This window comes from Typopeltis vanoorti, chromosome 7, assembly GCF_054136105.1.
Source record: "Typopeltis vanoorti isolate ZY-2024b chromosome 7, IOZ_Tvanoo_1.0, whole genome shotgun sequence".
In the NCBI taxonomy this organism is placed as follows: Eukaryota; Metazoa; Arthropoda; class Arachnida; order Uropygi; family Thelyphonidae; genus Typopeltis; species Typopeltis vanoorti.
Genome location: NC_143555.1, coordinates 110,261,447 through 110,288,041, shown reverse-complemented (window position 1 = coordinate 110,288,041; position 26,595 = coordinate 110,261,447). Strand labels below are relative to the sequence as shown.

The window sequence follows — 26,595 nt, the reverse complement described above, 5'->3', positions numbered from 1 at the left end:
TTTGCAGGATCAAATGATATGCTCCATAAGAGAACCCCCCCCCACACACACGTTGCATACCAATTGTGGCCCACCTATGCAATTTTTGCAATCCTCTTTTGGTCTCTGATGTAAACAACCTGCTTCCTGCCACAGGTGGACAGCTGTTAACTTAATGTTTCTAGTTTGTTATCCTATTCTTGGTACATTGTGCGTGAACATTCCAGCAGGATCTATCACTGTACATCTTGTGTCAACGGACATATTGCAGGCAGAGTTATTTATTTTGCACTGCTTGGTCTGTTGTTTCACATTGAGTTGTATATATGTTACCATTAAAATATATAATTCAGTTATTCTATAGAAATAATTTTATTTCATACTTTATCTAGGTAATTTATGAAATACCTAGGTTTCTATAGAATAACTGAGTAGTTTTAGTTAGAGCATATGAAAAATAAATATTGGGTGACAGAATGTTGCAGTGGTCCATTATATTTCTAAAATAAAGAATATAATTTTCACTGTCATAAATTTATATGAATATAATTGAAGAATGGCATAGTAAAAATATGTTCATATACAGGGTGTTCGGGATAAATTTGACAGTTTCGTAAGGAAAAAGAAAATCTTCTTTGTATCTATTAAATTTAATGAATTGACAAAAAAACATTACAGGCAGAGTTAATTACAATACTATCAACAAGATTTACTCAAAATAACCACCATTAGCATCGATCACAGCTTCAATTCTGCTTCGGAACCTCGAACAAGCTGATGCTACAGTCTCCCTGGGAAGGGCCGCAAAAACTGTTTTAATTTTATCCATTAACTGGGCTTTTGTATTACTGGAAGTGCGATTGGTGTCTTTTTCAACTGCGCCCCATACAAAATAATCCATGGGGTTAAGGTCTGGGGAGTTTGGAGGCCAAACATTTGGACTGGTGAAGTCGTAGAAATTTTCAGACAACCATTTTTGACTTTTCCCAGAGGTGTGGCAAGGGGCCGAATCCTGCTGCCATACATACGGCCTACCATTGGCTACCCTTGTTATCCAGGGCTTGACTACAGTTAGCAACTCCACGAACAAAGCCCGAATTCCAATGCCAGGGTTCTTCAACACCTGTTCCTGCAGATTTGCGAGGAATTCTGCTGTACGAACGCAATCAGATCGTCTGCTAGGGATCTTTCTTCTTGCTACATCCTCGTAGTCACCATTGCAAGTCTCTAGTTCATGCTTGATTGTTTTTACTGTATTCAGGGAGCATTGGGCAGCAGTCGTAATATCCTTATTTTGATGGCGGGCACGAATCATCATGATACAAGTTATTCTCTTCCATGATTCAGGTGGGTTCCAGCTATCCATCCTTTCTGACATCTTGTATATGAATGAAGAAGGGTCCAAACTTTTAAATGAAGAGAAGTGTGTGTTAATACATGTAACTTACGGAAAAATATAATTAATTATAAATATGTCAAATTTATCCCGAACACCCTGTATATGGTGGAAAACAAGAGAAACATTTGTTTATTTCCAAATTTCCAAATTATTTTTATTTTTCAACATAATCTCCCTTAAGATTAATACATTTATTCCAGCTATGCTCCAGCGCCATTACCCCATCCCTGTAGTGGTTCTCAGTAAGATCTGCAAAATACCCTTCTACAGCTGCAATCACCTCTTGATTCGAAGAAAAGCGCTGACCAGCAAGGAAGAGTTTAATTTTGGAAAGAGAGAGAAATCAGAAGGACCCAAATCTGGGGAATAGGGGATGTTCCAACAATTCATAGTGCAGATCCCTTAATTTTCCAATTGCCAAAACACTTTGTGGGCAGGTGCATTGTTCTGATGAAAGATGATTTTTTCCTTCTGCAAACCTGGTCTTTTCTCATGAATTTTTTTGTCTAGTCTGGTTAAAAGACCAGAATAATATTTCCTAGTTATTATTGTTTTACCCTTTTCAAGATAATTAATAAACAAAATGCCTTTAGCATCCCAAAACACCAATGCAATGACCTTTCCTGCTGATGGAACCAACTTTGTCTTCTTTGGCACTGAACAACCGGCTTTTGTCCACTGTTTTGACTGCTGTTTGGATTCTGGTGTGTAATGGTGAATCCAAGTCTCATCCATAGTAATGAATTGATGCACAAATTCAGTTTTCTTCTTGCTAAAATGCTCCAAGCACTGTTCAGAGATTTTCATGCAAGTGCGTTTTTGATCTGCTGTGAGCAAGAGCGGCACCCATCTTGCAAAAGCTTTTTCATTTGCAATTCTTCGTGCAAAATATATCTTACACATTCTTTTGAAATGCCTATAGTTTCTGCAATTTCACGCACTTTGACTTGCCGGTCATCCAATACCATATCATGCACTTAATCAATGATTGTTGGTGTTGTTACACTTTTTGGATGTCCTTCATGTGGATCATCTTCAAGGCTGGTATGGCTACGTTTAAACTTGGCAGCCCATTTCTTAATTGTTGAAAACCAAGGAGAAGAGTGCCCATAAGCTTTTATGAACTTTGAATGAATTTCTTTTGGTATTAAACCTTCTTTTACAAAGAATTTTATAACTGCACAATACTCAACTTTATCCATTTCTAGGGATATAGACAACACTTTTGCTTCAGACAGCTGTATAAAGCAAACTACTTGATAGAATGATTTGCAATTTGACATGATTGCTGATGACAGATGTACCAACTTAGAAAAAAAAATCTTGCCGATAGTGTTGCCATCTATGGTCGAGGCCAGGAACTTAGATCACCCACCTATAACAATTTTAATATTTCATTCCTAGAGCCCAATTTATGAAAAGCATCATCAGTATTTTCAAGGGCAATGGCTAATGTGAAGTATCTCCTTATCCATAATTTACTTCAGGAATTGCATGCACTAGAACCAATAAATGCTTTAAGATGTGTGGTGTTGTAAGTCTTTTTTGTAAGCTTAAACCTTCTTTGATCTATTCTTGTCCTTTTAAAATAGTTTGTGTATTTTGTGATGTAAAAAGAAATCTCTTTGAGTCAAACCCACCAGGCTCATCATCTACATTTAATCCACATATTAAATGCACCTGGTAATTTGCTCTTACCACAATATTCAGGTGTGCATAAAATGTAACTAAACTTGCTTTGCTAGAACTTTCATCACTCCCCATTTCTACATTTTTATTTATATTTGTATTTGCTGTAAAAATTTCATATTTTCCTTCTTTGGCTTTCTTTATTGGAAAATTATTTCCATTTTGAATGCTGTTCAAACTTTGGTTTAAATCTACTTCATCTTTTATACTCCCAAATACATCTTTAGGTAATATTGAAGTAGACAACTATACCTTTGGACTCCCTATTAACATGTGGTTTTTTTTGTTATTCATTTTATATCATCATCATCAAATTCCTACCATTACCCTCACTAGGGGTGTACAGGATATGATAGTACTACATGAAAAATTTACACCATTACTAACTTATAACAACAATTTTCCTCCAAATCAATCTGTTACCTGTCAAGACCCAAACATTATCACATCTTATATTTCAATCTTCTAAGTCACTTTTTAACCGTATCAATCCACCTATGTTTTGGTCTTCCTCTAGGTCTTTTTCCTGCAAACCTGGCAGAAAATACTTGTTTTACTAATCTTTCCTCTCCCATTCTGTTTAAGTGACAATACCACCTGAGATTAGCTCTGCTAATGCATTCCTGAATGCTAACAATGTCAAGTTCTTTCCTAATATCCTTGTTTTTTAATATGATATTGCCATTGATGCCATCTGTTCATGCCCCTAATCTTTCTCAGGACTCCCATATATGCAGTCTCTAGTTTTTGGTCAAGTGTTTTACTTCTGACCCAGCTCTCAGATCCATAAGTTAAAATTGGTTTGAACAATGTCTTGTATACAGCTAATTTATTGTTTTGACTAATTTCTCTTTTATTCCATATAAGTTTATTCAATTGACTACCATAACCAGCTTTGCTGTTGTCTATTTCCATATCTAATTTACCATCTTCAGCAAAAATTGTGCCTAAGTAGCTGAAATATTTTACTTGTTCTATAGGGTCTCCATTCACAATGCAGTTGATATTTTCAATGCTTCTGCTAATTTCATTGTCTTTGTCTTGTTATTGCTGACCTTCATACCATATCTATTATAACAGTTATTCAATTTAGTAAGGGAACCTTGCAGATGTGTATCGGATTTATTTAGAAGTATAACAATCATCCGCATAAAGTAAAGAGCTGAGATTAACGTTTCCAATTTTGATCTTGGGTTTAATACCACTTTCCTTCGTAATGTGATCCGTATAGATAATGAATAACAGAGGGGATAATGTACATCCTTGTCTCACACCAGATTTAACATTAAACCATCTTTCTGTACTTCCTTCAATTCTAACTGCTGACTTACAACTCAAATAAAGATTAAGTATTGCTTGATATAATGCCTCACCAACACCATATAACTGTAACGTTTTGAATAGTTTCTCTCTTGGCACCTTGTCATATGCCTTTTCCAGATCTACAAAACTTAAATACAGATCTTTGTTATATTCCCATGATTTCTCAACTATTTGTCGAAAAGTGAAAATCTGATCCTGACATCCTCTATTTGGCCTGAATCCAGCTTGTTCTTCACCAAGCTTTCCTTTCACAATCCTTCTCAAGTATACTTGCATAAATCTTACCAGGAACACTCATTAAAACTGAATGTGCGAATTACCTCTGTAATTCGCACATTCAGTTTTATTTCCCTTTTTATATATGGGTACTATGAGAGCTCTACTCCAATCATCTGGAATTCATCCTTCTGTCCAGGCCCCTCTGAACTATGCAGTGCAGCCACTGTAAAACGTTTATACCTCCATACTTGAGCATTTTATATATATATATTTACTGTTTATTTATATTTATTTATTTATTTATCCCATACATGAAAGCAGAAGAGCCTATATCAAACAGATGCCATGTAAGGTGGGGGGGAATAGAAGAATCTGTTCATATTCTTCTTGAACTGTTGAAGATTGTAGTCCTTTGAAAACTTCATGAGGGAGACTGTTCCACAGAATTGAGGTAGAAGGAATAAAAGATAACTGAGAGTAGCAGATTCAGTATGTAGTTTGACTGTAAAATGATGTTGAGCCAGATCTACAAGTTCCTATAGAAATGGGAGGGGCATAATGGATGCTAGTTCTGTTGAAAAATGGCCATGGAAATATTTGTAGAAGAGACAATGCAGAAACTGATCTTCTATGGGAAAGTAGCTGAAAAGAGTGTAAGAGAAAGTGTCATTTATTAACTGGTCCTCCCGTTTCTGAACAGCATCAAAAATTTTTAGGAAGGTCTTAGGTACACCTCCCCCCATACATGAGAGCAGTATTTCAATGTTGGTTGGATTTGGGATTTGTACAGAGTAAGTGGTAGTGGGTTGGCAGAGAAGTACCATCGTGAGCAGAAAAGGACGTCAAGTTTTTTTGAAGCTGATCATGCTATAGAAGTGGTGTGATTGTGCCAGGAAGGGTTTGGAGTAAGTGTCAGTCTGAGAAGAGTGATTTAGTCTTGAAGTAAGCAGAAGTTATCAAAAGTAAGCAGAGACAATCTGATGTCTTTTTTTTTTTTAATGGAAAGAAAAGCAAAACTGCATTGATATTGCAAGGCTTATCATATGAGTAGGACAAGTGGAGTCTGCTATCATGACAATAAAACTATGAATAGGGTTTGCAATCAGTGAGAGCAGGTCATTCATATAAATCAGGAAAAAGGATGGGTGAAGTGACAGAGCTATGAGGGATACCGGCATTGACAGGAAAGTGAGGAGAGAACACCATCCACTATTACACATAGGAATCAATCTGAGAGAAAACTGGTGATCCATCTACGTGGACAAAGGCAGTCCAAATGATGGTAACTTGTTGAGAAATCCTCAGTGCCAGACCTTATCAAAAGCCTTGCAGATGTCATGAGCAGTGACACAGGTTTCTCCAAATCTTTTCATGGAATAGGCCCAAATATGAGTGATGTAGGCCAGGAGATCTCCTGCAGATCTAGAGTGGCTAAATCCATTCTGGTGGTCACTAATTAGATAGCAGTTCTCAAGTTGTTGAAGTTGACTGTTAATAACTTTCTCCATTACCTTAGACAAAACTGATGTGAGAGCAGTAGGTTGATAGTTGGTTGATAGTTTGATGGTAAATGTTTGTTTCCTTTTTTGAGAACTGGTGGTATATGAGCTTTCTTCCATGCTGAAGAATGGATGCCATCTGAGTAGAGTTTAGTGAATAGAACAGATGTTAGTTCAGGAGCATATCTCATGAACAAAAAGGGTGAAATTCTATCAGAATCTCTTGCCTTTGTAATATCCAAGTTATTTAAGATTCTTCTAATGTCTTTCTGGCAGGTCATGAGATAGTGTTCTAGGCAAGGAAGGAGGTAATATGCCGTGGTCATCTATGCAGGAGTTGGAAGAGAAGAATGAAGCCAAGACTTCAGCCTTATCATCAAGTGATGTTACAATTTTACTGCTAGGGTGAAATGATACAGATGGACAAAAGTTGCACCTGATTTGGCAAGAGACCAGAAGGTGCAACTGCTGGTGGCACAGTCAGCAAGTTTTCTACATTTATCCCTGTTGAATTTAGATTTTGTCCTTTTAATTGTGGTTTTACAAGTGTTATGGGCAACTTTGTAGACCGTGAATAAAGCTGGTGTTTTGGTCTCAAGCCACTTTGTGAAAGGCTGCTTTTCTTGGACAGTCCTGGCACACTTTTCTGAGGAATCATGGTTTAGATATGGGCTAGGGAGTTTGAATAGAGTGAGGAATGAAAGTTTCTATTCCAATATGGATTATTTCTGTGACAAGAACACAACAGGTATCTGGATCTGAAGAATGAAAACGTCTGACCATGGAAAAGATATGTGAGGTTCTGAATGGCTGAAGGAAGGATATTCCACCAGAGACAAAACTCAGATAAGATTGTGATCTGAATTGACAAGAGAAGCAATCACCTGAACAGGGTAACTGGAAAGAGCACTAGTTACGAAAAGATATAGAGTGTTGAATGAATGAAGAGGATTATCAGGAATTTGAATATGGAGATGAATGATCTGTTTTAAGTCATTGCTTACATCAATGCCTCTCTTCCAGCTTGGTCAGTGAAATTCGAAATATAATCTGTTTAATCTGTTTTTTCATAAATTAGAAGAGTGTCAATGCCTTACTCCATTTACTTATGGGTTATACTGCATCCATCTTGTCAATGTATTTTCAACATCTTGACTTGCTTTTTCCACATTACCCTGACTTTGGCTGTGTCTTGCTTTGTCAGTGCAATTTTAAAATCTGGCCACATATCTTTTCAATTTTTTTTTATCACTCACTTTTCTTTCATTATTCTGTTATTCACTGACATCCAAACACTATCATATAATCAACCACGTCAACTATATAAGTGAATAGTACAAATGTAGCATCATCATCAAATTCCTGACATTTACTCTCAAGGGGTGTACAGGATATGATAGTACTACATGAAAAATTTACATCATTACTAACTTTCTACCTACAATTTTCCGCCAAATCAATCTGTTAGCTATCAAAGCTACAACTTTGTCAGATCTTATATTTCTATCTTCTAAGACACTTTTTACCGTATCAATCCACCTGTATCGTGGTCTTCCTCTGGGTCTTTTTCCTGCCAACCTAGCAGAGAACACTTGTTTTGCTAATCTTTCCTCTCCCATTCTGTTTAAGTGACCATACCACCTGAGATTAGCTCTGCTAACACATTCCTGGATGCTAACAATGTCAGATTCTTTCCTAATATCCTTGTTTTTAATATGATATTGCCATTGATGCTATCTGTTCACACCCCCTAATCATTCTCAGGACTCTCATATCTGTGGTTTCTAGTCTTTGGTCAAGTCAGCTCTCAGATAACCCAGCACTCAGATCCATAAGTACAACATAATCGCGTTCACCAGACATTCCTTTAACTGGCTCAGATTTTATGGAAAAGAAGCTTTGTGGTGGCCAGGCAAGATGGCAGAAGTCACTGTCATACTTGCTGAACCACTGCTGAACAATTCATGCAGGATGAACTGTAGCATTGTCATCCATGAAACAACTGTCACCTTCTGGATAAAAAGTCACCATTGCAGGATAGATTTGATCGGCAATGATGTTTAAATATTCCTTGGAGGACACTCGACTTTCCAGCAATATCAGGGGACCCATTCTTTACTAACAGAACATACTCCATACCATGACATCACCTCTACAACCTTGAGTTGTGTTTACAAGGCAAGCTGGGTTGATGGCTTCATGGGGGACTACTGCCTGCCATTGATATAGAACAAGGTGTACCATGACTTGTCAAACTGTGACTTTTTTTTTCAGTGTCCAGTCATGGTGTTCTTCACCACTGTAGACGAACTTTTCAGTTCTTCGCAGAAATCAGTGGTTTCCGTATAGGCATGTGGAAGTATGAAACTGATCGTCTTCAATTCCCTGTGCATAATTCAGTGAGATATGGGTCAGGAACAGCCTTCATTAAATGCTTCGGTCAATTGCTCAGGAAGTTTGAAGTTTTGTTTGTCAGTACAAGCTTTCTCAGAGCAATCTCATTCCTAACACTGTCTTAGGACCACAATTATGCCTCTTAGACAAGCAATGTAGAGTATTTTTTCTCTGATTAAACACCTGAGATATCTCACCTTTTTGAGAAACCATTTCTTGTTTTCAAAATCATGGCTCCTGCCAAATAGGCATCCACAATAAGCACTTTATTGAACTCTGAAAGATCTTTTGTTTTTTCCATTGTGATGAACACTATTGACGATTACTGAGCAGCAGCATTCTTAAATAGATGGCCTAGAACATGTGGTGATGCAAGTGACGAAGTATTTTACATTTTTGTATATATGCTGCTCAGTGACCTTCAATATATAAGTGACTTTTATGTATTGAAGGGAGCAGCATCAGACTGTATACATAGGATCAGGAGAGTGAATCAGGTAGGAGTTAGATGAGAGCATTGTTAAGCAGGAGCTATAAAAAAGGAAATGTTGTGAAGTTTTTTATGTGTAACTTCATCCATAGAAGGTTAGATTAATTGCTCTTTATTATTATTATTATTACTTGAAACCTCCAGGGAGTCCAAGGACTCATCGAGGGAGGGCACCTACTCTACAACTGTCTCCACCACTCAGTCCACCAACTACAATGAGCCGCAACTACACCAATGCCATCTACCACCAACCACTACTATTTTCACATTATTTTATTTGTTTTATATAATGTGGACCCTCTTCCCCTGCTCTTGAGACCAAACTTTGGAGATATAAAGGCTTTTTTTTTTTTTTTTTTTTTTTAGGCCTATTAAGCAGGGTAGTTTTCCACCAGACAAAGAAATTCTTCTTCTCCCTAAGGAAAAAGTATAAAATGAGAAAGGTGGTCAAAAAGTACATGAGCATTACAAAGCACAGCAGGAAGGATGATCAGTATTGTAAAGAAGACAAAATCAGATTATGAGAGGAAATTAGCTGAACAGTCCTTTCACTAGATAGCAAGTAAAAGGATGATAAGTATGGTAGAATAACTTAATGAATTCAAATAGTAAGGAAATGACAGAACTAATGAAATAGTAGCACTGAGGAATCGCTTTGCAGGTGTGTACCATCCAGGTTGAGATATTGCAGTACTATGTGCCAGGGACAGTTGTAAGGGTAGAGGTAGATAAATTGGAGCACTTCAGATATTGCAAATCTAATGCAAATACAACCATGAGATTAGTTGGGATTTTGACTTGTATTATGGGGAATAAGCAGTACCTCTAACATCAGATTGTTTGTCTTATCTCTGGCAAAATTTCAAAGGAGTAAAAAGAAAGCAAAAGAATTCTATACATAAAGGAAGTTCCAAGACAGATGTAGCAAATCATAAACTGAAGCATGATAGTCAAGGTATTCAAGATATTTCTCAAAGGAAGAATACAGGAATTCTACATTGCCTCTATTTGGGGAAAGTGATATGTGGTCTTGACTTGGAGGTAACAAAACATGTGTTTTGCTACCTCCAAGTCAAGTACCTTCCACATATATCCCTTCCCATTTAAGAAGGGATATATGTGGAACTATCAGGCAGGTGATTATGGTAAATTTAGGGGGTGCTTTGAAGCAGTACTATGCAATAAAGATCTGTAAGGGAAGGATGTTCTCAGTGCATGGGATATAGTTTAGGGATATCTGAAGGAAGGAGTATCACTCTCTATACCAAGGGCAGAAGGGTAAATGGGGTAGGAGTTAGATAAGTGAGTAGTATCATTAAGTATGAACTGCAATCTGAAAAAAAAGAAAATGTAGAGAGTATATAAAGGAGAAAGATGATTAGCTAACTCATGAACATTACAAAGATCAGGCAAGAAAGGTGACCAGCATAGTAAGGAAAGCTAAATGAGAAGAAATTAGCCGAAGAGGTGAAAGGAAATCTCTTTAAAGGAAAGGAAAAGAGTATTTTTGTTATGTGGCAAGTAGGAGGAAGAATAAATATGAAAGGATAACTTTAATGAGCACAGATGGTAGATAGGTAATGGAAGCAGATGAAATTGTTGAGCTACTGAGTGACTGTTTTGCAAGAGTATATCATCCAAGTGAAGATATTGACAGGAACTAATGTGAAAACAGAGGTTGATGAATTAGAGGTACTTAGTATATTGCAGAATCTGAATGCAAATACAGCTGTGGGATGTCGGCATGCATTTTAAGAGTGTGTAAGAGAATTGGAAATGCCTTTGACTAAGCTGTTTAATTTGAGTCTTAGCTCTGGAAAAGACCCAAAAGAGGGGAAGGAGGATCTCAGTCTGTGGTAACAAATTATAGACCAATCAGTATTTCAGGAGTGGTGAGAAAAATACTGGAAATGTTGGTCAAAAAGAGAATTCAAAAATGGGTGGATAAGAATATGATACTCTATGAGAGTATCATATTCTTATCCACCCATTTTACAAAGATTGCAAACTGTGTACCACATGAGGGAAGTGTACTCCAAGAAATTGATGAAGCCAGGGGGTAGTAGATAGAGAGTTAACGTTTTGAGGGCACATTGCTAAAGTAGCCACGGCAGTTCACAGGATTACTTTATTATTGAAGAATCATTCCTCTTTATAATTCTTTGATACCACCACTTTGGCAAGAATATAGAAAATAAATATCAAGAAAGTGGCAAAATATTCTGGAGGTTGTTGAAGAAGCTTAGGAATGGAGGAAAGAGTGCTGTAAAATGAGTTAGAGATGATAAAGGTGACATGAAAACGGGAGAAAAAGATATCTTTGAAGTATGGAGTAATTACTTTGAAAAACTGCTAAATGAAACAAGCAGTGATGAGAGCACTGGTAAAAAACACTGACCAGGCATGCAGTCAGGAATACATATCCATACTTGAAGTAGAAAAAGCCATCAAAGGCTTGAAATGTGGAAAGGCAGCAGGAGCAGATGATGTTCGACCAGAAATGCTGAAGTATGGTGGTATAAAAGTCTTACAGTGGCTGCACTGCATAGTTCAGAAAGCCTGGACAGGACGAATTCCCGATGATTGGAGTAGAGCTCTCATAGTACCCATATATAAAAAGGGAAATAAAACTGAATGTGAGAATTGCAGAGGTATTTCCCTACTGAGTGTTCCTGTCAAGATCTATGCAAGTATACTTGAGAAACGGTTGAGAAGAATTCTGGAAGAAAAGCTGGGTGAAGAACAAGCTGGATTCAGGCCAAATAGAGGCTGTCAGGATCCGATCTTCACTTTACGACAAATAGTCGAGAAAGCATGGGAATATAACAGAGATCTGTATTTAAGTTTTGTTGATTTGGAAAAGGCATATTACAAGGTGCCAAGAGATAAGCTATTCAATTCGCTACAGTTAAATAGTGTCAATGGAGCATTATATCAAGCAATACTTAGTCTTTATTTGAGTTGTAAGTCAGCAGTTAGAATTGAAGGAAGTACAGGAAGATGGTTTAATGTTAAATCTGGTGTGAGACAAGGATGTTCATTATTCCCTCTGTTATTCATTATCTATATGGATCACATTATGAAGAAAAGTGGTATTAAACATGATATCAAAATTGGAGATGTTAATGTCAGCTCTTTGCTTTATGTGGATGATATTATACTTCTAAATAAATCCGATACACATCTGCAAGATTCTCTGACTAAATTGAATAACTGTTATAATGGATATGGTATGAAGGTCAGCAATAAAAAGACAAAGACAATGAAAATAGGCAGAATCATTGAAAATGTCAATGCGTTGTGAATGGAGAACCTGTGGAACAAGTAAAACATTTCAGCTACTTAGGCACGATTTTTAGTGAAGATGGTAAATTAAATATAGAAATAGACAACAGAATCAGTAAAGCTGGTGTGGTGGGAAGTCAATTGAATAAATTCGTATGGAATAAGAGAGAAATTAGTCGGAACACTAAATTAGCTGTATACAAGACTGTTCAAACCAGTTTTAACTTATGGATCTGAGAGCTGGGTCAGAAGTAAAACATTTGACCAAAGACTAGAGACCACAGATATGAGTCCTGAGAAAGATTATAGGTGTGAACAGATGGCATCAATGGCAATATCATATAAAAAATGAGGATATTAGGAAAGAACTTGACATTGTCAGCATCCAGGAATGCGTTAGCAGAGCTAATCTCAGGTGGTATGGTCACTTAAACAGAATGGGCGAAGAAAGATTAGCAAAACAAATGTTCTCTGCCAGGTTGGCAGCAAAACGACCCAGAGGAAGACCAAGATATAGGTGGATTGATACGGTACAAAGTGCCTTAGAAGATAGAAATATAAGCTCTGATAATGTTGGAGTCTTGACAAGTAACAGACTGATTTGGAGGAAAATTGTTGATAGGAAGTTAGTAAGGATGTAATTTTTTTCATGTAGTACTATCATATCCTCTACACCCCTTGAGGGTACATGCCAGGAATTTGATGATGATAATACCACCACATCTGGATTACCAGGTTTCTTGCAGATGAGGAAGTGGTGGAGAGGATCCTTAGCTCAGTGATCAAAATGTGAGTGGTCTGTGGAATGCTCCCTATGAGGATAGATTGAGGGTTAGTGGATTGCAAAAGTTGGTTGGTATGCAAAAAAAGGGGATATGATAGAAACATTTAAGTCACTTAGTAAAGGATTTTACAGGATTGATACAGAGGAAATGATTCAACACTTGGCTAGAGGGAGCAAAACAAGAGGTCATCCCTGAAAGTTGGATAAGAGTGTGGTTAGCAAGGGTAAGATTTTTTGTTTGGAGAAAGGCGAATGAATGGAATTGATTGCCTGAGTCAGTTGTAAAAAGTGCTTTGTTAACAGTTTCAAGGAAAGGTATGATAGATATTTTGCTGATAGTTTGGGTCTCTCACGATGAGTCTTAGGACTCTATGGAAGTGTTGTGTATAATGAAAATAATTATGAAAATTAATGTTAATAGATAATAGAAAACAAAGATATTATGATGAGCATTTGATTAAGATATGAATGTTGAAACGGCAACTATTCCAAATAAAGTGTTAAAACCAGTTTTAACATATGGATCTGAAAGTTGGGTAAGAAATAGAACAACTGATTGACTGCTAGAGATTAGTGTACAGAAAAAGTAGGGGAGTAAATGATTGGTCAGTGGCTGTCATATTAAAGATGAAAATATTCGAAAGGTATTTGGCATCATTAGCATTCATAAATATGTCAGACAGGAAAGGTTAGTAAATGAAGTGTATGATGTCAGGGGGATACCAAGATCTAACTCGATTGTGCAATTAGTAGTGTCTTGTTGGAAACTTTAATTTGGAAGAAAATTGTTGATGGTAACTTATACTAATGTAAATTAATCATGTAATACTATCTTGGTATCTTGTATACCCTTTGAAGACATATATCACGAAATATATATCAGGTTTTCTTCTCCCCCTCCCCCGAGTTAAAAAGATATTTCTCAAAGAAAAAAAATTAAAAGACCAGATTATATTAAAGTGAATAAATGTAATTATCCTTTTTTATTTTATTTTATTTTATTTGTTTATTTTTTTAAGGCTGTATACATTATATAAAAGAACAGTGATGATCATTGCACATCTGACTAAGGAACTAAGTGAAATTATCAAAGGCCATTAGTCTACAGTTGATGTTTAGAGAGAGGCTAGATGTTATATGGCTTACTGTATTTGTATCTTTAGTAATTATATATGAAGATTTTTAGGTATAAAATTTATTATGATTCTTATAAGTTTAAAAGATTACTTTTTAAAATACAAAAACTGTGAATTTTTATCTTTTTTTTTACCCCAGTCAGAGTTAAAGTTCATTTAACCAGATTAAAGATAATCAGAAGTTCCATCCGTCCCCAAATTATTACCCACTTGGTAATCCATTCATTAGCAGGAGGTGTTGCAGTTTACAGCTTATTAGGTCTTATTGGAGGAAATACAGCAAATTTGTACCAACAGTGTGATAACTGGTAAGTGTAAAATTAATATTGTGTATCATGAAAATTATGGAAACAATCACCGTGTTAGAGTAAAACTTTAGTTTAATATAAACCAAAATGAACACTCGAAGTTTTGACCTTCGTATTAAGGTCATCATCTGGAGTATACACATATATATACAAAGAAACAAGCTGCACTACAATCTACATTGTTTGCTAAAGTTACTGACCAACCATTACAACTATTGGCCTGACCTCTGACAAAAAAAAAAAACAGCCCTACTACATCAAAGCTAGAGTCCTATTATTATTATTATCTGTTAGGTTACAAAATTAAATTAGGCTGGAGAGCAACATGTTTATAAAAAAAAATAGCTATAGCAAAAATACTATTAATAAAATTCTTCATAAAACTTCATCAAAAAATAATATAGATTACAGTAAAACCATAGCTATCCCATACATTAAACGGTTATCAGAAAAAATTAATAGAATCTTACACCATTAGAATCTTAATGCCATGTTTAAACCACCTTTAAAATTAAAAAACATATTTAACTCCTCTAATGATCCTCTCCCTCCAGTGAGAGGTTTGGCATCATCATCCAGATGATGATGATGCCAAATACCTTTCGAATATTTTCATCTTTAATATGACAGCCACTGCACAATCATTTACTCCCCTACTTTTTCTCAGCACCCTCATCTCTAGTACATATCCTGAAGTTTATTGCATCTATTGCACCTGTAACTTATCTTATATCGGGGAAACTGAACGTACAATGCTATACATAAAAAAGAACACAAACGACACATTAAATTTTACAGTTTTGGTGAGCAGGCCTCTCAGATCATGCTCTTAACACTCTATACCAAATTGATTGGAAAAGTACTTGTTATTTACATCATACAAAAACCTGGTATGAACAGAAATTTAAAGAAGCCTGTGAAATTTTGATTAACCACCCTAATCTTAACTATAATGGTGGCATAAAAATCCCAAGAATTCGGATGCCACACATCCAGCCCACTTAGTTTTCCATCAACCCTGACTTTAGGAATCGAAGCAGTTTTTCAGCTTTTATTGGCCGCTATCCATACCAGTCCGTTGGAATTTATATGTATACTTACATAAGTATTTTTATTTATTATTATTAATTTTTTTTTTTATAAACATGTTGCTCTCCAGCCTAATTTAATTTTGTAACCTAAGAGATAATAATAGGACTCTAGCTTTGATGTAGTAAAGCTTTTTTTTTTTTCGTCAGAGGTCAGGCCAATAGTTGTAATGGTTGGTCAGTAACTTTAGCAAACCATGTAGATTGTAGTGAAGCTTATTTCTTTGTATATATGTGTATACTCCAGATGATGATCTTAATATGAAGATCGAAACATCCAGTGTTCATTTTGGTTTATATTAAACTAAAGTTTTACTCTGACATGGTAGTTGTTTCCATAATTTTCATGATGCATTCTGATCACCGTGTAAGCATGAAGGAGAGGATAATGATTGTGCAGTTTAGTATTATTTTCTCTTTCTTTAAGATATTCAAATTGAATATACTTCTTTTAATGGAATATATAATAATAATAAAAACATTTGATTATTTTTATTCTTAAGTTTATTTTTCCTTATTTTGTAATGCATTTGTGATTTCTGTGGGATAATATCCATGATTTCTACTCTTACTTTCCATGATCTGATTAATCTTTCCAGTCTGTTTATCCATATACTTGCTGTGACTGAATAACTGAAATAATTCTTTCTGGAATGATGGCCTTCATCCTCCAGTCTATCCAACTCTCCATACTACTACCCAAGCTGTGGGTTTGAAACAGGTGTGCTTAGACAGTCCAAGAAAGAAGTTCAGCATATCACAAGTGGCTTGAGGCAAACTCATTAACAGATCCACACTTACTTTGAAAAGTCACTGTAGAAAACTTGCTCTCTGTTCAAATAGTATTCCAGCCTTCTGGTCTTCAGCTTTTGTCCATTCATGTTTCCTCTCTCTCATCCAGATGGTACTATTGTAACATCATCCAAAGACAAATCTGACTTCCTGGCATAATTCTCCTCAAATTCCTTCACTGATGATCAAGACAAAGTTTTTTCCCACTTTCCCACTAACTTCTCACTGTATGTCTCTTCTAAACTTTCACCAGAAAGAAATTAAAAGAATTGGGAATAGCTTGGATGCCAACAAGCCCTCTGATCTGATTGTATCCAGAATTAATGATACATGTACTGTGTTGTCTATACAGTCTTTTATATTCATGTGGCATCTACCCTCCATCATGGAAACAAGCCTATATTCTTCAATCCATCCCAAAGAAAGGAGATAAAAGCCAGCCATCAGACGTTTGCATTCACCTAATTTCTGTTGAAATTAATAGGAGAATGTCATCAACAGTCAAACATCTGCAAAATCATTTAATCAGTGACCACCAATGTAGACTCTCCCCACAGCAGATCTATTTGCCAGCATTATTCATTTTTGAACACAAGTTATAGAAAAGTTTTGTGAAGCGCATGTGATTGCTTTAAACATTTCCAAGGCATTTGATATGGTCTGGCACAAAGGATTACTTATTACATTACCATCCATCCTTTACAATTAGATCATCCTATCTGTTCATTTGTATCGTGGTGTATGGCTTCCTTCGTTGAGCTTTTCTTACCAGTGATGCAGTACTTCAGATCTGTGCTTTTGCTTGCTATCTTTCTCTTATTCATAAATGACTTACTTCTATCAATAGCAAAACTATGGATTCATGATATGAGTCATAGTTTTACTAGTGGCAACACTCAATTCCTCTTTTTTTTTTTTTTTTTTTTCATTTGACAAACCTCACTGTGTTCATATGTCACTACCTACAAGATCTTCCATAATCACTGTGTGAAATGCTGATCTCCTTGCATCTCATCATCCAATGTAGTACTGCATGCTATGTTATGTACATCAGTTTGATAGATCTTGGTGAAGTGAGTACTTACTGTTTGAAGTATTGCATCTATTTCTGAAACAAGGTTACCATTTGTGTTCAGGAAAGTTATTTTTCCATGTTCATTCTTTCTTTTACTTGCAGCATAATGGTAAAATTCTTTTGGGTTATCTTTAGCCTGCACAACCAATTTCTTTTCATACTCCAACTTAACTTTCCATACAATACTTGTAACATTTCTAGCCCATGCTGTATATAGTTCAAAACTCCTCTTACTCTCATTCTCATATTCCTTCCATATCATTTTATGGATCTCTTGCTTAATAAGATTGCACATCCATTTCACTTCCACCTTATTTGTTCTTTGAAGTCTAGGGTTACATTCAGATACTGCCTCATTTAAGCAGCACTTTTCAAAAGATTCTCATGCACTGATGATATCCTTCCCATTCAGTAACTGATCCATGGAAACAGAAATAGTATTCTTCTGAGTTTGTCATTATTTCCAGCTTTGTTGTTCAGCATGTAACCTGGCCTAATTGGAACATTATATAATTAGCTACTTCCCAGGAAAGTACAGTATGTGTTAGATTTGATCATAGTGGCAGGTGTCTCAGGTAAGAATGTGAGCATTTTGTCACCAGCTGGTGATAGTCTGACCTTGAGTTCCTTCTTTCACATACTGCTTGAGAAAGTTATCTCGCAACAGCTGAATAAATTCTCTTTTGTTCTTATCATTAGTTTTCTCTGCTACCCACTCAATATTCAGTTAATTTAAGTCACAGATAAGAATTACTTGTTTAATACCCATCACGATAATTTGACAATGCATTTCTTATTCCCCCCCCCCCCCAACAAATGAACTTCCAGGTTTATAGCAACACCCATACCATATATTTCTTCCTGTTAACCTCCACTTCACATTAGATAGCCTCAAATTCACTGGTACACAGATGCACAGTACATTATTACCATTATTGCTCTCATGACTTTCATTCTGACTAGATTCAAGTCGTCGGATCTCATTAATAGTATTCTCCTATCTCTTTAAAACCAAAATCAGCTAACGCCTTTTATTCCTTTACAGGGAGTAGGTTAGGCTGATTTAGCCCTAAATTTTGGAGGCTGAGTGGACTGTTCAACCTACACCAGTAGTCATTCAGAGATAGCTGGTCCAAGACTATGACTAATTATAAGTGGCAACCGATAAAGAGACTGGCAAAAAAGTGCTGCCATCATTTGTGGTCTCTAACAGTGTGTGTTATTGTCTGAAATAGTGTGGGTTCTACTGTTGATTTTCCTACTTTATGTGATAAAAAACTGGAATTTCCATGAGAAAAACCTGCTTGCCCATGTCAGAGATTGATTAACTCGGGAACTGGTTGAGGAAAGGCTTAGAAAAAGTTCCTCTAGTCAGCAACTAGACTTCAACTTCTTCGAGTGGCTTAGCACAGAGGATGCAAGATGCCATCTTCATTGAGCTACACAAGATTCCTGTCTCTTTGTCATTCTTAAAAATACTATACCTTTTACACTAGCTTCCAGTTACTGCATCCAATTCTGAGGGTCAAGTTTCACTAATGCCAACAATTTTAGGCCACCACTACCAATGCAACAAACTTTACTTTGTTTCTAATGCTCACTTTTTCTTATACTTAAATCCACTGGTAGGTAAGCTTCAACAGCATCACATATAAAAACATCCAATAATAACAACTTATTTTTGATAAACAGACTCCTCATGCATTATAATTCATTATTCGGTGAAGTGTTCATTTGATGTTTTGTAGTTTCCATGAATTACTGGTTTTTGATAATTTGCTTTTCAGTAAATTATCTTTTTGAAGAAGTGCTGATCGGTGAATTGTTTATTTGAAGAACTTCTGTTGGATGAATTGCATTTTCTATTAACTGTTGTTCAACAAATTGTTTTTCGATACTTTTCAGTACTCTTACCATACCAGGTGGTAAGGTCACTTAAACAGAATGGGAGAGGAAAGATTAGCAAAACAAGTGTTCTCTGCCAGGTTGGCAGGAAAAAGTCCCAGAGGAAACCCAAGATATTGGTGGATTGATACAGTAAAAATTGTCTTAGAAGATAGAAATATAAGATCTGATAATGTTGGAGTCTTGACAGGTAACAGATTGATTTGGAGGAAAATTGTAGATAATTAATAGTAACGATTAATAATTACTATTAGTGATAATTAGTGATGATGTAAGTTTCATGTAGTACTATCATATCCTGTACACTCCTTGAGGGTACATGTCAGGAATTTGATGATGAAATTTTTGTTACATAGAAGGTGCAGAGAGAACATGGGAGCATCCATGGAAGTTAAGTTTGCAGTCAAGAAAGAGATATGAGCTAGGTTTTTCTCTCACAGAACAGTGAGTGAGTGGAATAGTTTTCTCTTTATAGGTAGTGTGAATGAATTTAAGAGAAGTATGAGAGCTAGTTTGAGTGACATATAGCCTCCCTTAATGAGTCCTTGACTCCCTAGAGGTCTCAGATGATGATGATGATGATAATATTAATTAAAAGTATTATTATTATTTTCATGTAATTTTTCTATGTGTTCTACATTAAATGCTTGATTTTTTTTAATGTAATTTACAAGTATATTAAGTTCATCATGTCTTTAAGTTACATTAATATTAATAATCTTTAGAGGTATTAATAATACCTTTAAAGACATTAATATTATTAATGTCTTTAGTGCACACTATCTCTTTAATGCACACTATCTCTAAAGACATTAATATTATTAATGTCTTTAGAGATAGTGTGCATCTAGTGTGAATGAATTTAAGGGAAGGTATGAGAGCTAGTTTGAGTGACATATAATCTTCTTCTGAGTCCTTGACTTTCTGGAGGTCTCGGATGATAATAATAATTATTATTATTTTCATGTAATTGTTCTTTTTTGTGTTCATCACGATGTGATGATATACTCGTCACAAAATGTGTTTTACATTAAATGCTTGATTTTTTTTTATGTAATTTACAAGTATAGTAAGTTCATCATTGCTTTATTTATCAGAAAATGTCACTTTACTTAATTTACAGGTGTGGTTTAATTAGTATATCTTTTTTCAAAGCAGTATCTGATTTAATAATCAAATTAGGTGAAACTGCTAATTATTGTGTGTATGTGTGTTGCGTCATCTGAAAAACTGTGGTGTATTACAAAATTCTCACCCAGACTATTATAATCTGGTACCAGATTGTTTTGTTGTGACTTGTATGGCAATCATAAAGAATGTTGGTAAATGACAACAAGAAAAAAGAGATTCATATCTATCTACATAGTATACTGCTAAGAATACTATTGCTTCATAAGTTATAGAGTCAAATTCATATATATGACTATTTACAAAGAAAATTACTTAGTTTATTATTAGTTGGCTATATTAGTATTAATCATCGTCATCATACATATCAAGGATTTAGGCCTAGCGTGGCCTGTTCCGGCCTTAGAAGTCATTGTTGAATCTTTTAAGAGGACGTCCTGGTTTTCTTTTTCCTAATGGCTTTAAGGCTTGTTTTGGTAATCTTTCTATTTTCATTCTTTGAACGTGTTCCATCCATTTATGTTTATATTTTTTAATTTTTTCTATTACTGGTTCTTGGTTTAATTCTTTCATAATTTCTTCGTTTCTTTTATGATCAAATAGAGTATACTTTGTAGTTTTTCTCATAGACTTCATTTCTGCTGTTATTAATCTTTGTTTGTCTTTGTTTTATTGTCCAGATTTCATTTCCATACAATAATACTGGTAGGGCTAATGTATTGTATGCTTTTAGTCTGGTTTGTTTTTGAACTAGGTTTGGTTTAAATATAGAGTTAATTACACCTGTTATTTTTAAATATTTTGCAATTTTTAGGTATTAATTTAGTATTAATGAAAATTTAAAAATTTTCATTAACAGTAATATATTTTATTAATATAACTAAAATCTTTTCAGTGATGTCATTTATATAAATGAAAAGAATTTATTCATCACCTTGCATGGGATATTTGTTGGAGCAGTTTTCAGTATTAACTATTTCAGGAAAAAAAAATATTGCATTCACTTTCCAGTTATTCAGGTAAGTTAATGTAACTTTTTCTTAAAGAAATATTAGAGAACACATTTATGGATTTCATTCATTATCACAAAATACTGATTATTTTATCATATTGACCCTTATGTGATTTTTGATTATTCCATTTTTTCTGTAATGTCAGTTTAGTTTTAACAATTATATAATTATATATTATATAATTTAATAAATAATAATTATATATCCTATAATTTAAATATGAGGTATTTCTTTGCAGCAAGCAAAAATTTTCACATTGAAATCACAAATACGTAACGTGATAGTTCAATCTATGTCTGAAGTAGTGGATAATGTTAAGTGGTTCTATCTCTTATTTTTAATATTTGGTAAGTATTAGTATATTTATTGGTATTTTTTTTATTCATTGATTATTGATTATTATATTTCAATATAATATAAGTTATTGATTATTATAATCATCACCATTATTAGATGATTAGGTATTGCTCATCTTCTGGTTATCATATATGTTGAAAATTTATGTGAATTTAAAAACAATGTGAAAGGATAATTTCATAAATTGACAAAAATGTATATCACATTTCATTACTTGAATATTAACATCTTCGGGAAATTAACATGTAAGAACTAAGTAGAAGTTATAAAAATCAAGACTGACAGTTCATATCATTGTGTATGGTGATATGAAGTGTTAACAGTGGCTGTGTACGATCTCAAAAATTTCGGAGATTAACATGTAGGATTATTAGTGCACCAATATCGTTGGCAAGATTTGAGCCATTGTGCATCTTAAAATGACTCTTCTTTTAATATTATACCTGCAGACTAGCCACTGTATAATATACAGTATTGCACTGAAAACTATGCTTTAGCCTATTTCCAGATGCTTCTATAGGTACTCTCATGAGCATTGCTCCTCTGAATTGGCTGCTACTATACTTCCACTTTCTTCTAACCATAGGAGAACTAGAGCAGCCACTGGATAACACCCATATACACTGTCCAGCTTCAAACACACACCGAACTAACTACTCATTAGCTTCTTTCATTCCATCCACCTCTATTCTTTGGAACAATCTTCTCCATACTGTTTTTCCTGCTGAGAACAACTTCCAACTCTTTAAGAAATATATCAACAGGCTACGTTTTCTCCTTAATCACTTGCCCACACATGGCACTGTAGTGTTATAGGTCTTGTGAATTGACAAATGTGGGATTATTAACTTATCTTTACTTTTTTTTATGTTGATCCCACATTTGTCAATTTACAAGACCTATAACACTACAGTGCCATGTGTGGGCAAGTGATTAAGGAGAAAACATAGCCTGTTGATATATTTCTTAAAGAGTTGGAAGTTGTTCTCAGCAGGAAAAACAGTATGGGGAAGATTGTTCCTCTTTATAAGGCCTTGATACATCTACATCTGTGTTCAGATTCCATTTTTTTGGAGTTCTTGGGAATGATTAAGTGATGGAGAGGATTCAAAGGCAAGGGACCAAGATGCTTAGTGGTCTGCGGAATGTTCCTTATGAGAACAGATTGAGGGTGTGTGGATTGCAGAAGTTGGGTGAAAGGCAAAAAAAAAGGGGATATGATAGAAACATTAAAGTTACTTAAAGGATTTAATAGGATTGATGTAAGAGATATGTTTCAGCACTTGGCTAGAGGATGCAGAACAAGAGGTCATCTGTGGAAGTTGAGTAATGGCATGGTTAATAAGGATGTGAGAAGTAGATTTTTTGCTTGGAGAGTTGTTAATGAATGGAATGGGTTTCCACAGTCAGTTGTGAGCACTTTGTCTGTTATTGGATCCATGGAGAGGTATAATAGATTGTGTGGATAGTTTGGGTCTCCCACAGTGAGTCTTTGGACTCCATGGAGGTTCCTGTACAATAATAAAAATAAGTGTTTAATGCCAAGACGGTAAATCTAGGTGGATTAATTCTGTCCCGAGCACCTTAGAAGCACAAAATGTTAGATACAACAACATTGGAGTGCTGACAAGTAATAAACTAATATGGAGGAAATTTGTTGATAGGAGATTAATCATAATGTCAGCTTAATCATGTAGTTCTGTCATGTAGCCTGAACACCCCTTGAGGGTATTTATCAGGAAATTGATGATGATGAAATAGACTCCACTAAGAACTAAATGAAAGTATTAATACATCAAAGACAGTAGTAAATACAAACAGTAATATATATATATATCATTCAATTTCCTTTTGCTTGTTAGACTTAATGGCCTACCCCAGCAAAGTAACTTGGCTTATTTGAAACAAAGAAATGACCTCTCTTTCAAAACAGAGCTTAACCATCCTTTGTATTCAGTGGCTACAGTTTATACAGAATTAAAAAAATAATCAATCCTTCCTTCAATCCTTTGCCTTTTCTTGGGAAGGATTTCAGGAATGCTATCGCCATCCCCAGTGTACATCCAAAAAAATAGCCAGGTCCTTAAAAAAATACTGTACACCTCTTTTTAAATCCCACTAGAACTTGCTGCTGGATTATATAAAGTGCTCTGTTCCTGAAAGTTGGCATACTTTGGACAGACTAGTCCTGCTATTTTTCAAACATTACATTGTGTGGTGTTTCTGTACGAGAAAATTGCTTGCCACATAAAAACTAAAGCTGCAGAATTTTAATTCTGATTTTAAGTTCATAAATAACCAAGGAATGGTTTTTCTGACATCAAAAGTTTATGCCATTATTTGTTGTTGGTTAATACATTTTTTACTTCTATTTTATAGGTAGTCACTCAAGACAGTGGACTTGTGATCTCTTAGATTTAAATGTGAGGTACTGAATTTAAAATGAATACATTATATTTATAATAATTTTTTAACTGTTTAAAATAACATTTTTTTTCATATGTAACCATACCATTAATTATCACTCATCTTTGTGTCTCAGTGCTCATAAGGTTGATGCAAGAAAGTGTTTTAAAAAACATTGCAGTTGAAAGTTATGAAGTTATGATCTCATCTTCCCTTGAGGCTCAGTGGGCTATCATGGCCCCTGAGACCCTCAACTGCCAAATATTCTCAAGAAGAATGGTCCAATGATAAACAAAGCTGTAAACCCATACATTTTTTTATAAGTAACTTTGGCTGAATGTAAAAGAAAGTTGGATTGCATGCAGGTTTTGCGTAGCCCATACCCAGCCATTGTGGGTATTCACAGCTTGGTTCAGATGAAAGTGAGCCTCATCTCCTCTGCAGAATTGTCCATGGCCATGTAGCACCCAACTCTACTCACACAAGGAATGTTAAAGCAAATGTCATTCGACTTTCAAATCCTGCAGCCACAACTCATGTGTCAGGGTTATCTTGAATGGGTAGAAATGCAGAATTTTTTGTAGAATTTTCCAGACATTTGTGTAAATCACATCAATATGTCTTGATACAGCAATGCACTGCAAGAACCAATGCTGTTATTCATGGCCTACTTCACGACGACAGTAGCAACTTCATTCACTTGTGAACTGATTGATTTGCGACCTCTACCAGGTCTAACTCCCAATGATCCCATTTCTTCAAAATAACTAATCATTTGTTGTAGAACACATGGAGATAGTTGACCTCATCAGCATTTGTTCAAGCAATGAAATTTGCAGAGTACAGCAACAGACTTGCAGTTGTTTAGATAGTACAGCCTCATGACAAAGCATGTTGGAGCAAGGTTGGTGCCATCACTGTGAACGGTATTAACAATAAGAATGAATAGAAAAATCCCATGTCCATCTTTTTAAACCCTCCTAGCACCTGCTGAGTTGTGATATGCAAATTCCAGGCATTTGTTTTTTCAACATCTCCAGGTAGTGAGTTTTGAAACTACTTTTCTTTTTCCTTCTCAGATACCGCTTCTGCATGACACACAATGTATTCCTGCAAAGTTTCACAGCCTTTGAATCATTGGATGGCACTCCACAAGGCCTTAAACCACAAGGCATATTTTAATTTTCATAACTCTGTATATCAATTTCATGATGTTCCATTTGTACTGGCTTTTTGGTAATACATTTATTATACATTATTTTTGCTTTGTATTTGTTTATGTTTAATGCTTTCTTTTTTACTTTCTGCATTCAATTCAGTGATCATTTATTAAAGTTCTTCTGCAGAGTTTCCTAAAAGAACAACGTGATCAGCAGATCGTAGGTGATTTAATTCTTTCCCGTTTACCGTAATTCCTTTATTTTTGCAATCCAGGGTTTTAAAAATTTTTTCTAGGGCTGCTGTAAATAATTTAGGTGAAATGGCAATCTCCCTGTCTAACTTCATTTTTTTATAGGAAATTATATATTTGTTCCTGATTTTCAGGATGAAGTTGAATTTTTATATATATTACTAAGTATATCAATGTAAGTTTTTTCAATTCCTTGATTTTTAAGGGATTCTAAAATAGCTAATGTTGAACTTGAGTCACATGCCTTTTCAAAATCAATGAATGCCAGACCTAAAGGTTTTTGGTATTAATTTGTCTTTCCAATCATCATCATCAACTTCCTGACATGTACCCTCAAGGGGGTGTACAGGATATGATAGTACTACATGAAAATTTACATCATTACTAACTTCCTATCTACAATTTTCCTCCAAATCAGTCTATTACTTGTCAAGACCCCAATATTATCATTATCAGATCTTATATTTCTATCGTCTAAGGCACATTGAACCGTATCAATCCACCTATATCTTGGTCTTCCTCTAGGTTGTATTCCTGCCAACCTGGCAGAGAACACTTGTTTTGCTAATCTTTCCTCACCCATTCTATTTAAGTGACCATACCACCTGAGATTAGCTCTGCTAACGCATTCCTGGATGCTGACAATGTCAAGTTCTTTCCCTAATATCCTCATTTTTTATATGATATTGCCATTGATGCCATCTGTTCACACCTATAATCTTTCTCAGGACTCATATCTGTGGTCTCTAGTCTTTGGTCAAATGTTTTACTTCTGACCCAGCTCTCAGATCCATAAGTTAAAACTGGTTTGAACACTGTCTTGTATACAGCTAATTTAGTGCTCCGACTAATTTCTCTCTTATTCCATATGAATTTATTCAATTGACTTCCCACCACACCAGCTTTACTGATTCT

The 26,595-nt window shown here is 35.1% G+C and overlaps 1 protein-coding gene across 1 annotated transcript in view; it reads left to right on the top strand.

Moving 5' to 3' along the window:
- Ndc1 (Nuclear division cycle 1) overlaps positions 1 to 26,595 on the top strand; it is a 152,473-nt gene that overhangs the window by 18,716 nt on the left and 107,162 nt on the right. The window contains exons 4-7 of the mRNA XM_090396064.1: positions 14,337 to 14,505; positions 21,389 to 21,512; positions 21,745 to 21,853; positions 24,243 to 24,291. Of these exons, the coding sequence (XP_090252190.1) occupies positions 14,337 to 14,505; positions 21,389 to 21,512; positions 21,745 to 21,853; positions 24,243 to 24,291 (451 nt within the window). The remainder of the gene's footprint in view (positions 1 to 14,336; positions 14,506 to 21,388; positions 21,513 to 21,744; positions 21,854 to 24,242; positions 24,292 to 26,595) is intronic.